We start from the raw sequence: 13,083 nt of genomic DNA, 5'->3' as shown, positions 1-13,083 counted from the left end.
TTTGGTAATGCTGAAGCAGAGAACAGACTGATCTTTAAACCCAGATCTGGAGCTTGACCTCTGTTGTACTATATACTAGAAGCTAGCATAAAGATTCTGGTATCCATATCTGGTAGAGGGTAAGGGAAAGGAAAGGTTGCACTTAACTTTTGCTTGAGTTCAGAGAAGGGTTTGATTGGTGAATCTTCTGGTCAACCAGGTGTAATTCCCTTGTCTTCCAAAGAGAAATGAATTAAGGTAATAGCAGCTGAGGTTTAGTGGGTGTCTTTACCTGACATCGGTAAAGGCAAAAGATTTAAGGTTCGCAGAATGGTGTCATGCCTCCGGAGCACATACCACGGTGGCCCAATGTCAGGCTGTGATGAACATGTTACTGAAATTTGAAGGAACTCCTCTTGAAATCAGTATTTGTTTGATGGCAGAGGACTGGGTCTTACTCCATCTGAGGACTAAATTGGGTGTGGACAGAGAAGAAAGCTGCTTTTGCTAAATGCACAACATCAAAGTCAATAGAAATGCTTTGCCTTTGCTACGCTTCTCAGTGGGTGGGGAGAAAATGTAATTTAGTTGAGTTAATTTAACTTTCTTTTCTACTTCATTGTAGTTAAAAGTCAAAAGAATTGCAGAATTCTGTTTTTGGCATGTGTTTTGTAAGTGACCCCTTTGTAGCAGAATAAAATATATTGTGGAATTTAGTGTGCGGTCACTGTTAACTTTTAATTTGGTGGTGAAATTAAATACCGCTAGTTGCAGATAAGGTGCCGCCTGCCTCTTAGGTCCACAGCATGAGGCTTTTGTCATTATGACTACCACAATATAATCTAGTTTTAAGGACAAATTATTTTACAATATTATGTATTTAATCTCAGAACTTCTTGAAAGTCACAGGTCCTTACCACTGGAATCACAATTAGTGGTACAGGGTTGCGTTTTCTGGTTGAAGTTTGAAACTTCATAATTATGTCAGCAGTAATAATTGTTCACAATAATGTAAAAAATGCTTTAAAGTGTTGTCTGTTTTTAACTGTGAATTTGTTCTTGTTGATACTGATCTTTCCCAAGTTTCTTAGCCAAAGAGATGTTAGATTCTCTGTTGAGAGAGATCTGCACAGGAATAGAGAGAGCCTGCTCAAGAGTGAGTTTGTTTGTGTATATTTTGTATATGGTGTTTGCAGGACCAGTTGTTGATACACAAAAACTCTCCAGAATTATTGTTGCACTGAGGCATTAAAAACAAACAAACAAAAATAGATTCCTCCAAAGCCTCAAGTTTAATGTTTGGGACCGCAGACTGTTTCTTCAGTGCTCCTTCTCTTTGCTGTTGCACTCACCCTGTCGCGGGCAGTCAGGAGCTTTCCCCTGCTGTGTGCAGATGCACGTTTACCCTGTGCTGTATCTGGTCCCACCAGTACCAGAGCTAACGAGGAGAGAGGCAAGGACTCCTAGCGTGAGCTTGACACTGCACTTAGCTCAGTGCCTGGACCAGGGGCTGGCAGCAGTTCTAGGAGCCCAAATTGTCAGCTGCATGAGTTTGTATCTGGACCGTAATATACGGCATGCAAGCACCCTTTGGGCACCGAGATGGTAGGTGAATTATCATAGCTAGCTTTTACGTTTTCTTTCTTGCTTAAGGTAAAATTTGCCTTTCATTGTTAGGAGTAATGAAACTCTGGCCTCAAGAGTATTATACCAATCAAGTTCACTGGGGCTAGAGTTTCGTGGTATTTGGCTGTGGTTGCTTGTTTTAATAAGGGTTTTTTTCTGTGGGTTTTTTTTATTATTATTATTTTGTTTTTTTATTTTTATTTTTTTTTTATTTCCCCAATTGAGATCCATGAGGCTGAGTGGAATAGTTTTCCATCTCCTCAGCAGTTTCCTAGGCTGTGTTAAGAATATGCTTACCTACCTGTCACTGGCACAAGCATCCAGATACAGTGAGATACCATTCAGAATGCCCACCCAAACACAGATAACTGGGGGGGGAAGGGGGGTATGGCATTAATCTTTACTGTGTAGAGTGTAGAGCTGTTTCTTGGCTGCTGAATTAAAGGATATGCTGAAGATTTACACTAGAGAATGAGTCATGTTGAGAGTGGAAAGATTAGTGGAGTCAAAACCATAGGATAAAGATTTTTGTAATGAGCCATGCCCTCAGGAACTAAAAGGACCTTTATTCCTTCTAGATCCTGTTGTTCAGTCTTTTCCATAGTGTAAGTAACATACCAAAAGACAGTGTTAAAAGTATTTAAAGTAGAAAAGAACACGCAGTAATGTCAATGTTGTGGAAGGGGTAATAAATGCATGGCAAAACAGGCTGTGTGTTGTCAAAGATAAGTAAGTACAGACAGATGATTCCTCCCAGCTAAAATCCCAACCTGCAGCCAGGAGGATGGCCTAGAACACAGCAGATGGCAGCTCGGGGCCCTTTGCCTTGCTGCAGTTTGGAAACTTGATGGAAAAGGAAGGATTGCAGATGGAGATGCAGTAATGGTTCATATTGTGCCAGGGCTGACCTGTCCCCAGTGGGGGAGGTCCATCAGAGATGATGTGCACCGTGCTGCTGATGGAGAACATCCAGGCTGTGAAGCCTGAGGCTCAGTGTACAACATGCTGCTACTTTTCTCCTTCTCAGGCCGAGGACCAAAGAAAGCTAAGTGACAGCATCCAGCCTTCCCTCCAGTGGCCAGCAGTGCTGGGGCATGAAGCCACGCCACACACCAGGATGGGCTCCGGCAGCAGCTCCAGCCCTTGCACCCCTGCGCCGCAGAGAGCCATGTTAGTACAGGTATGGTACTGCTGCCCCAGATGGGCAGGAGAAAGCGTGGGTACAGAACAGCGCATCTAAAACCCGATTCCCTTCTCTCCTGGCACAAATGACTGAGGCCTGGGCAAACAGCTCAGAGGTTTCTTAGTGCCACCATGTGCTGATAAGTTCTATGTGGAATTATACTTAAGACACTGCAGATCAGGATTAGATAACAGTTATCTTTAAATACTTGATGCCTGATTACTGATTCCATGGCATTACTCGTAAATGTGTCACAGAAAGCCTAAATGACTGTGCTGTTGCAACCCCTGGATAGTCTACCTTTCTGAGCAATCTTTTCTAGTGTTACACCACCCTCATTGTAAAAAATCTCTTCCTTATCTCTAGTCTTTATCTACCCTCTTTTAATTTAAAATCATCACCCCTTGCCCTGTCACTACAGGTCCTATTAATAGGTGCAGTTAGCATATTTAAGTCAAAGCCTCCCTGTGCCTTTCCTGCTCAGATTGCTTTTTGGTGATGATGCAAAAATCACCATAGACAGCTGCTGGGAGAGAAAAGGCCCATTTCACCTGATAGCTTTTATCTGGGAAAATATTTGTGTATCTTTTCACATCCTTTTTTCCGGGGCCTGTTTGTCATTTCAAGTCATGAGTATTGTAACTGGGCTGAGTTGGTGGCCTGGCTTGTAGCATCAAATCACTGGAGAGCTGTTGCAAGGTCAACAAGAAGGATGTTTGTATCTTAACCTTGGGTAGAGGCTGGCAGCTTTCTTGAGGCAAATATTTCAGCCCTGCAATAGTAGCGGGAGAGTCCATAGTTTATTGCAGGGCATTTGGGTTTCTGTAGGATCACAGTGGCTGCAGAGAGAATAGTCCTGCCCTGTTAAAATGATGCTCTTGGGATGAAAGGATCTGTGTTCTAGGCTGGCTGCATCACCTAGGACAAATCACTGCATTACTTTTCACTCTGTCAGTGCTTCTCTTTTTGGGTAGTTCCTCTCCTAGCTGCCAAGGGGAGTGAAGAATGAAGCAATATTTACCAATCTCTTACATTCCTTGATGGAAACTACACTGTAAAAATTTTATGTTTAAAGTGATGGTGTTACTTAAGGATAATAGCAGCAAGTGATATATGGTTGTTACTGTGTGATTTCACTCCCTGCTGGTAGCTGCCCTGATACCCACTCACAAGTCAGTGCTTCAGCTGATAGAGACCGTGTGGACAGCGGAAGTCAGTCTGTACTCTCACCTGCTGTGTTAGCATGGAGACCAGATGAACTTAATGGCTAGTTTATAAATCCTCTGAAGGGCTGTGTTTTCTTTTGCTGGTTGGCAGCAGCTGTTGGTGTGAATAGCAGCATGTTTGGGTATGCTGCCTGCATTAACTGTATGAAGTGTTAAGCGAATGAGTGATGGACCAGTTAGTCACCTGGAAATTGAAAGACTCACAGCAATACACTTGTGAAGTTCGATACATGTGTGTGCCTTGTTGATTTAAAATACAAGTGAACTGCAGAGCTAAAATGCAAGCTAAATTCACAGATGTCTGTGCTGAAGAACTTCCAGGCAGGTTTGTCTGAGAGGGATCATCTGTCATCACTGCTCCACTCAGACAAAAATGACTTCTTATTTTAAATGATCTTATTGCCCAAATCTCTCTTAAAATGTTTTCACTGGAAATCTTGATGCAGCCCCTGAGGTAGAAGGGTGCGTGATTTCTCAGTGTCTTATATCCTATCTGTCTGGTAAGGGAAAAGTGGCATATTACCAGATCACAGTGTACCATTTCCACTTGTCTTGTGTTTGCTGCAGCATGGCAGCAGATCTGGTTCTCTGTGGTGGTATGGGATGAGCTGTCCTGGGCTACCTGCAGAATATCACACTTGACTTAGTGGAGGAATTTTTCTTGTATGTGAAATGAACTCCATTTTTTATTGACTCTGTGGTTTTCCTGCAGGATTTGCTAGCTAGATCTCTATTGTTTGGAGTAATGTGGCTGAAACAGAGTGAGAAAGCTAACAATACTAGAAGAACTAGCTGTGCCTATCCATGTGTCGTGGGTTGACCCAGTATCCCAGAGCAGATCTACTAATAAGTTTAAGAGAATCCTTTTCCTGATGCTGTTTTGTAACAACAGTTGCACTTAACATTCCCCCCTGGATGTAGGCTCGGTTCAAATAAGGATTCAGTGCAAATCTGTAACTTAGACATCCTCCAAAAAGCAGTGCAATCTTTTTAAAACATCTTGCACCTAAATCTTTTTAAACTAACTCTAGGGATCAGTCTTTTGTACTATACCACCTTGTGTTATAATTTCAGGGAGCAAAGGGTCCTTTTCCTTAGCCCTGTTAGGTGTGCCTTTATGATTTGAAGACAGTAGTCTGCCAGTTCTTTCTGTGCATAAGAGAAGCTGCTGTTCTCTCAGTATTACTTATAATAAAAACAATTAAAGGCTCAAGGCTCAGTAGTTTAGAATCATTGTTAGGGTTTGGAGTTTTTTATTACACAGCTCCTCTCTTCCCCCCCTTCCCCCCCCCCCCCCCCAGTTATTGTATCTGTAAAACTTAAGGGCAGTATGAAACATTATGGTTTTGAGGGTTATCTGAGATGTTTTTGGCTTGCTGTGGAATTGCAAAGACTTGTAGGTCCTACAGAAATCATCCCAAAAGCAGATGTTGCTTCTTGGCTTCACATGGAACCAGTGTACTGGTCTCTCTCTGCCGAAATAAGGTATATGGGTACTATCTCCAGAGTTGGAATTCACACAGACTCTTATATCACGATTCAACAAAGCTCATCTATGCTTTTAAGCGCAAATAGTTTTTTGGTAGTCTGCAGGACTCAAAAGCTGGAATTTAGCAAGAAATGTAAGTACCTTGTCGAAAAAGTGGGAAGGAAAAAAATCTTCCTATATTCTGATAATAATACGCTTGCTGTAAAACCCGTTTCTATACCCACGATGAATTGTTTCAGGGGAACACTTTGCTGTTGAAATAATTCTGGTTAACTAAAAGCTATTATTAGTGATAATCATGTTGGACAAAAAAGAAGCTTTGACAAAATGAAAGGACATGGATTATGAGATGTTATAACTGCTGAAAAAGCTCTTTTCTGTAAGGGGAGTCAACACAGCATATTGTCCCCAAAAGGTAGAAAAGCACCTGAATATTTAACTAGGTGAACTTCCAGGACTGTTTTTTGACAGTTGACTTTGCAGTGCTGGTCTGGGAGGTGGTGGTGGGATGTTTGAATGGATGTTTGGCGGTTTTGATTGATTTTAGAGTTACTACCTGTCAATATTTAGGTGATTTTGAACATTGTTCCCATTAAGTAAGTAGTTTTGTAGAGCCATAGGGAGTTCATAATAATATTACTGAAAAGTTGCGTGCAGTTCTCAGTTATTGTGTTTTAGTTTTTAAGACTGGAGAATTGGAGAATTTTATAGACTTGGGCTGATAAATCGATTTGAGTCATTCTTTGGCGAAACTGAACTGCATCTACCTCTGATCTGAGCTGCAGGAACTCACCTGAGACACAAGAGTTTGAACTTTGACTCAGACAAAAATTGCTAGGCTCTTTCTTAGGCTTGCAAGTGGTGGGGATGGTGGTCTTGCCATGCATTTGAGAGGTGTCTCTCAGAGAGCTCCCTTGCATGGGAGGTCTGACAAGACAGAGCACAAAGTGGTAGAGCTTCAGGCATTTCTCTAATATTTGTTAATTTCTGTAACATCCAATTGGTTCTAGCACAGGAATCCTTCAAGATGGGCCCAGCTCACTCAGCTTTCCTTGTGTGTTCCATCTCAGTCTTGTGTCCAAAGGATTTCTCATCTCAGGGAGGATCAGTACATTCAGTTGACATTTTTAGCTCTCTGCCTTTCCTTCTCTCTGGGAGATGCCAGTGTAATCGATCGTTAGTGTGTAGATTTTAAGGAATCTTTCCTTCACTTTTTGTTTGTTTTCCTTTTTCTTCCTTTAAATACAGAAAAAAATCAAAGGACCGGTGTTGAGTATTTTAGCTTTGGTTTTACGCTGCTTGTTCTCTTGGCATGAAGACTTTGTAAGGAAGTGGTTTGATCTTTTTCTCACCTCCTCCCCTCACCCTCACTGTGGTTAGGGCATTTGCTATCCTAACACTCCAATTTGATACCTTTGAAGATCCCTTTTAAACACAGGCAATATGTATTTCATTTGTTTCAAGTGTGAAAATTTCCGGGCTAGTAAGGATGTGTACCACAGCAGTTCACTGTCAGATATGGTGACGACACCACTCAGCCCTGTACAGGATGATGTATTCTGGAGCATCAGTCAAAATGAAGAACAACCCCCAAAGGTATGTGAAACTCTGGGTGTTTGGCACTGCTGGTGGTTAATAGCACTCCACTCAGTTCCCCTGCTCTGTGTAGAATCCATCCTTTGGACTTTATGAAACTCAATAAAAATCCCATTGCTTGTACATTAACTCGGTTTCAGTAATCTGGAAAGAAGATATGAATTCATAAGCAGGCCAATATTCTGAGTGTATGTATATAATATCAGCAGGATCTGCAAGTGCGGATACCCTTCTTTTGTTAGGCCATGTAAATATTTGTACGTGTCTGTGAAAAATCTGGCTTGTTGCAGAAAAGCTCGTTAGTCTGTAGTTCAGGTGGTGGGGTACTTCTCTTTTTAACAGAACTGTTAAGAACAAGTACAAGCATATTTGTGCTGGGATGTGTATGTGCATGTGTGTGTGTATTCATTTTATTACTTTGCAGCTGGGAAATGTTTGTGCATGTCTCTTCCCCCAGCCCTTCGATAGCAACACTGGTAATCCACCACCTAGGGAAAGCTGCATTAAATGACTGCAGATGCATTTCCTTGTCTGTTTTAAATATTGAGCAAGAATAATGATGACTCTAAGGAAAGGTGCGAACCTCTTGCAGTCTGCACCCTGACAGATTGCACATGCTTGGAGCAAATTAAAAGTACCTACTGCTGATTTGCAGCTTCCAGTGTTGATATCATGGAAGACCTCTCCACAGGTCCCACTGTAGCATTATTAATTTATGTTCGTTAGTCTTATTTTTGCACTGGTACAGGGTAAGCATTAGGTTTATTAAGTGAGTGTAAAATCTCAGTAGCAACCTTAAAACATTCTATTAAATCCTTAAGGTTCCAGAAAGGACAACCTCTAAATTTTACAGCAGGGACCAGCCTGCCCATCAGAGATGTCTTTCAAGGTAAGCTCTTCAGTATTTTATGCTTATACCAATGCTGATTTACTGTCAGTAGGAACACTAAAGCAAGTTAATTAAAAAATGAAGCCATAACCTCAGTGACAGGAAAACTGACATGGGTTCATACCTCGTTTAATAGCAGATAAAAATATTTTGTCTTCTGTGTTAGTTTGTTCACAAAAATAACTAACTAAACTTTGTGATCTTAAACCTGAAGGAAGTGTCTAAGCCAGCTTCCCTGTAATGACATAACTGATGTAAAGAGAAATAAAATTCTTGTAGATCTCCTCCTTTACATGCAAGTTAGTTCTGTCATCTGCTGGAAAGCAGTATTTTTAATATACGAGAGCTGTTCCATCTGTAATAATTCCTGCAATGAGTTATTTCATTTGGCTTAGCCTGTTTGGCATGCCTGAGCATGTTGGATGCGAGCTGTGCATCTGTTTCCTAGTTAACGGGCCGTGTGTTGGGCATTCATTGAACTTGCGATGTGGTGATGCTTTACTTTCCCTTCACATTAGAGCAAGTGGCTGCTGAAGGTGCAGGTTACTTGAGATCCTAGCCTAGACACTGGCGATGGCAGGTGGGAGTGATGCTGGTCAGGGCTGCCTGGATGCTCTTGCAGATGTTCTACATCTGCATCAGTGCCATTGGTTTCAAAAGGAAGTTAGGTGCCTGGATACTTTAGCAGGTAGGGGTCTGGCGCCAGCTGCCTGTATAGGCAATCTCAGCAAGTGAAGCTTGCAGCTTTGTTTTACCTGGTAGTAGCTTGAACAAGCTGTCTGTAGATGTATCTTCACTATTTTGGCAGTCTGCCCTTAAAGCAGACTATTTTCATATCCCAGGAGAAAATGCCAGAATGCAGAGAACTCAGCAATAAAGGGTAGCCCCTATTGGATGTCTACTGAGGGAACATAATGCTGTGAGAAACTAGGGTTGGAGAGACTTGAAAGTGAAGTAGATTTAGCTGACATAACAAAATAATGTGTAGTGCTTCTGATGAGCCAGAGTCAGAAACATCTAAATAATTTTCAATTGAAGTCAAGCCCTAAATGCTCTCTACTCAGAAATTCTGTGAGGCAAAGCAGAAGAGAACCATGCAAGTAATGCATTGGTCCAATGCATTATGTTCGATGCATTCCTTTCTCCATTGATAAGTGAATGGCAATATATCTTGTAGGAGAGTACTGGAGCATGTTTGTTTATTTGTAAAAGTCATGAGATGTTGGAATCAGGAGTGACACAAATCTGAAGAGGCCAAGGGAGGAGTACATATAGTGGGATATTTTGTAATCACTTAGGAGTCTCTGTAATCTCCCAGAATGACTGCCCAGAGGTGGTTGTTCCTTCCATCATCTTCTCTCACTACTGGGTGGCCCTGCTTGGAGCAGCAATGGATATGAAATTTATGTTTATCAGGAGTATTATACCATGCAGTAGAAGCAGGGGACTCAACTCAGTGGCTTAGAAGGTCCATTCCAGTCTGTGTTCCTGCATGCAAGGTACTCTCTTCTGCTTTTTGTCTTTCTGTTTAGTAACACTCATCAGTCATCCCCCGGGGGACATGCTCTGAAGCTAAACAGCAGCAGCAGCACTTCTGGCAACAAGGAGTGGGAGATGGGATCTCATCAGAGCAGCTGGTCAACCTCAGGTGACTCCTAAGTCAAAAATCCATCAGTCTAAATGTGCAAAATTCCTATCAGATGAAATAGGCTTCAGCAGGTTGTCAAGTGCTGCATTACAAATGGGGTATTTTTCTTAATGATGTCTTCTGGTGGTGGGCTTTTGAAAGCCCTCTGGATTTTATGGTTCCGTGTTTTTAAAACATACGTACTTCTTCTTTTGAGTCAAAAAGTAACAGTGAACATATTTCCATATAGGAAATCTGAATTGCCTCAATTAAGAATTGAAAAATATCAGTTCTGTTCCACTTACTGACACCACTGAAGTTCAGCAGAGCCAGCATTACAGATGTATGCCAGTACTAGGGTTCACCCACTGGCACTTTCTGCATAACCATATGCTGCTTTTTTGCATTGCCCACTTGATAGGATGATACAGATGAGCAGTTTATGTACACTGATATTTCTGTACTCTAATAATGTACTGGCTGAAGGAAGTGTGAGACTCCACAGCGCCTTATGGAATCTCCAATAGTCTTTTATTTGCAGAACGATAGTGGAACTGAAAAAAAAGACAAATGAAGTTAAAAGGTAGAGATACCCACATCAAATTGAAGAAAAATGCCGCGCTGTAGGTTTTCTTGGTATCATTGGTAGTGGTGTAGAACACAGTGGGCTTGCTCATGGTTGTGCAGAATTTTCCTGTACAAACACTGGCTCCTGAGAGATGACCGGAGATTGTGGCAGATGGAGACATGGAGCAGAAGTGGACAGCTTTGTTCCTCTGTTGTTACTCTTAAGGGTGTTTTCTGTGGGTCAACTGTAGGGCAATTTCTTCCATAGCTCCTTGCAAGCACAGTGGCATGTTGCAACGCTTTGCCTCCAGCTTAACTGCTAAAGATGGGGGACGTGGGGAATCAGGTTCAACTCAGAGCAGGGTGGATGCTAAAAGTGTTCTGAAACCACACCAGTGAGCTGCTGAGGTAATTTATTTTTAAACTGAGGCTCACACTGTTAATTTACAAGCCCTTGATAAATGAAGAACAAATTACTTATTTATGACACTTACACAGTTGAGCCAGTTTTGCTTTCACTAACTACACGTAATGTGAAGCTTTGCTTCAAGAGAAACCAAAAACACATTTTAAACTGCTTGGGTTTTGTTTCTTTTTGCTCTTATGTCATTTTGTGTTTGAATAACAGCATAGAGATGAGCAACATGCAGCAGCCCAGCTCAACTTTGCAGTGTCTGTGTGATGTGTAACTCCTGTGCTATTTTGGCATGGGGAAATGAAAACCTCACCAGCAATGGAAAAAATAGAAAACCTCCCCTGTGGTTTAAGCTGTCTCCTTGGGTTCTTAAGTGTCATTAAATTACAGTTAGTTCTGGCATATGGTGTTCCAGAAAGAGTTTGTTGCTTTCCCAAACCCGCAGGGATAATGAATTGGGCAGGAAAGGCCTATAAATACTTTAAAGCTAATATTTCTGCTGAGTTGCTAAGGTACTCATTGACCAATAAGGAGTTCTAAAGTTTAAAAACTTTGAAAACTGCATGAGTACATGAAGCCATTGTGATAAACCTATCTAAATTACCAAACACAAATCTGAATTTGTGTGAGCTTCAATTCTTCCTCCTTAACTTACAAGGAGTCCTGTTGGTAGTGGTGGGAGAGGAGAAATTGCTGAAAGAAGTAGACTTTAAGCTGGCTAGTGTGTCCCAGTGGCAGGGTGAAGGTACATCTGCTTGTATCAGGAACTGTGCGCAGCAGACAGTATCTCTCCAAGGCAACTTTTGCTCTTCCCATGTAGCTCTGTGGGTAGTGGGGTTACTGAAAAGCAAGATTCGCTTCATTACTTGCAGGCATCCCTCCTAACATGGCATCAGCACATGCAGATGGACTCCAGCTCTTGTAGTCTTGTTTGCTTGGGTGTGCAATAGCTGTCCAAGCACGGTGGCAAGTGTAGGTCCCCATGCCACCAGGGAGGGAAGTGTAGTGCCACCAGCACCTGACCCTGGCCACAGTGTCACAGAGTGCCAACTGGCATTGAGCTGGCTCACGGCAGGGGCAGCTCTCTGCAGATGAGGGCTGTTGTTACCTACTTCCCCACAGGCAGAGTGGAAGTGGGAGCTGAGAAGTGATGCCGTGTGCTCAAGGGGAAGCAGGGACTGGAAGGTGGCCCTCCCTGTGTTGCCATGGGAAGCAGTGAATCCTCTTCTGCTTTTAGATTGACCCCCCCATGCTAATGAGTGGAGTCTGATGCCGCTGTTTGCCCTCAGTCCAGTTGGGTTTAGAGAATCAGACTGGTTTTGTGCAGCAGTTTTATGAAAGCCAAATCTCAGCAGCACATCTGTCAACTCATGAATATGTGCAGCTGGGGCCCAGGCTCCTGTATCCTCTCCCTGACCCGCCTGTCTGCAGTCGCCTTTAATGCTGGAATATGAGTAGCAGTTGCTAATACGGTGAGCTGTCTCCCCTCAGAAAGAGGACCAGAGTCGGGGATTAGCATGTCCTCACCCTTTTGCCTTGCAAGCTGCCTTCCAGTCCATAAAACTGATGCTCATTGGGAGTATGTTGCCAAGGGTTTGGTTTTCTTGTCTTGCTCTTGCAGCATTAAACTACATCAGTATCAGTATATATACATAATATTGTAGCATCCAGAACCACAGGGAAACAAGTCTTACTGGTCCCTTCTCTCACCCTGCTACACATGCATAGAAAAAATTACACTTTTTCCTGTTTTCCCAGGGAATGCAGGACCAGCCAAGGCAGAGAACGCTTTGTCCCAGAACCATTTGCAGCTGCAGAAGAAGCCTGAAAAAGTTTCTCATCCAGGCCACGTTGCAGTAGGTTCTTTTAAATCCATTGATATTTTTGCTCATCATTCTCAGTGAGGGTATGTCTGTGCAGACAGCTCCTCTGTTGGTGCTGGAGTTTGCTCGCTAATGAGTCCACCTGAGAGGCTGTGTGGGACTGGCTCGAGCTTACTGCTGTGTTAATGTGTGCATGTCTGACTTGTGTCCAGCCCAGGTCATCGTCAGAGTTCGCTTTTCCTGAGCTTCTCTGATCATAAATCTTTAGAAGGGAAGGGTCTGTCTTTAATATTTCAGGAGGTCATTGCTCAGTTGTCATGCAGCCCAGAAGTCAAGACCATGCCAGTGGCATGTGCAAATATCCAGTGTGTAACTGCCTGGAATATGTGCTGCCAGTCTGTGACACACTCAAGATTGTCCAGGAATCTGTTTGCTGATCAAAAGGAATGATTGCTATTTCTCTTTCTTATTTACTGAGGCATTTCTTATCTTTGGTGGTGTTTGGGGTGGGGAGGGGGAGATGCCTATCGGACAACCAGAGCCCATGGTGCCTTGTGCAAGAGCTCATACGCAGGATGTTCGAGCTCACGTGTGGGATGCTTGGCATTTTAAAACTTCACAGGCAGGCCTGGGTGGCTCCAGGGAATGCAGAGTAGGGCAGCA

General features: G+C 42.7%; 1 protein-coding gene across 5 annotated transcripts in view; it reads left to right on the top strand.

Annotated features, from left to right (window-relative positions):
* Nucleotides 1-13,083, top strand: part of NRK (Nik related kinase) — a 97,026-nt gene that overhangs the window by 53,182 nt on the left and 30,761 nt on the right. For all 5 annotated transcript variants that reach the window (XR_010614931.1, XM_065689854.1, XM_065689851.1 and 2 more), the window contains 5 exons: nt 2,633-2,785; nt 6,968-7,099; nt 7,921-7,988; nt 9,521-9,636; nt 12,356-12,453. Coding sequence is in view for 4 of the 5 variants with exons in the window: in XM_065689854.1 (XP_065545926.1) it covers nt 2,633-2,785; nt 6,968-7,099; nt 7,921-7,988; nt 9,521-9,636; nt 12,356-12,453 (567 nt within the window). In the remaining variant the exon portion in view is untranslated. The remainder of the gene's footprint in view (nt 1-2,632; nt 2,786-6,967; nt 7,100-7,920; nt 7,989-9,520; nt 9,637-12,355; nt 12,454-13,083) is intronic.

This window comes from Lathamus discolor, chromosome 9 (assembly GCF_037157495.1).
Source record: "Lathamus discolor isolate bLatDis1 chromosome 9, bLatDis1.hap1, whole genome shotgun sequence".
Lineage (NCBI taxonomy): Eukaryota > Metazoa > Chordata > Aves > Psittaciformes > Psittacidae > Lathamus > Lathamus discolor.
The sequence above is the reverse complement of the archived record's forward strand: the minus strand, read 5'-3'. Positions and strand labels throughout refer to the sequence as shown.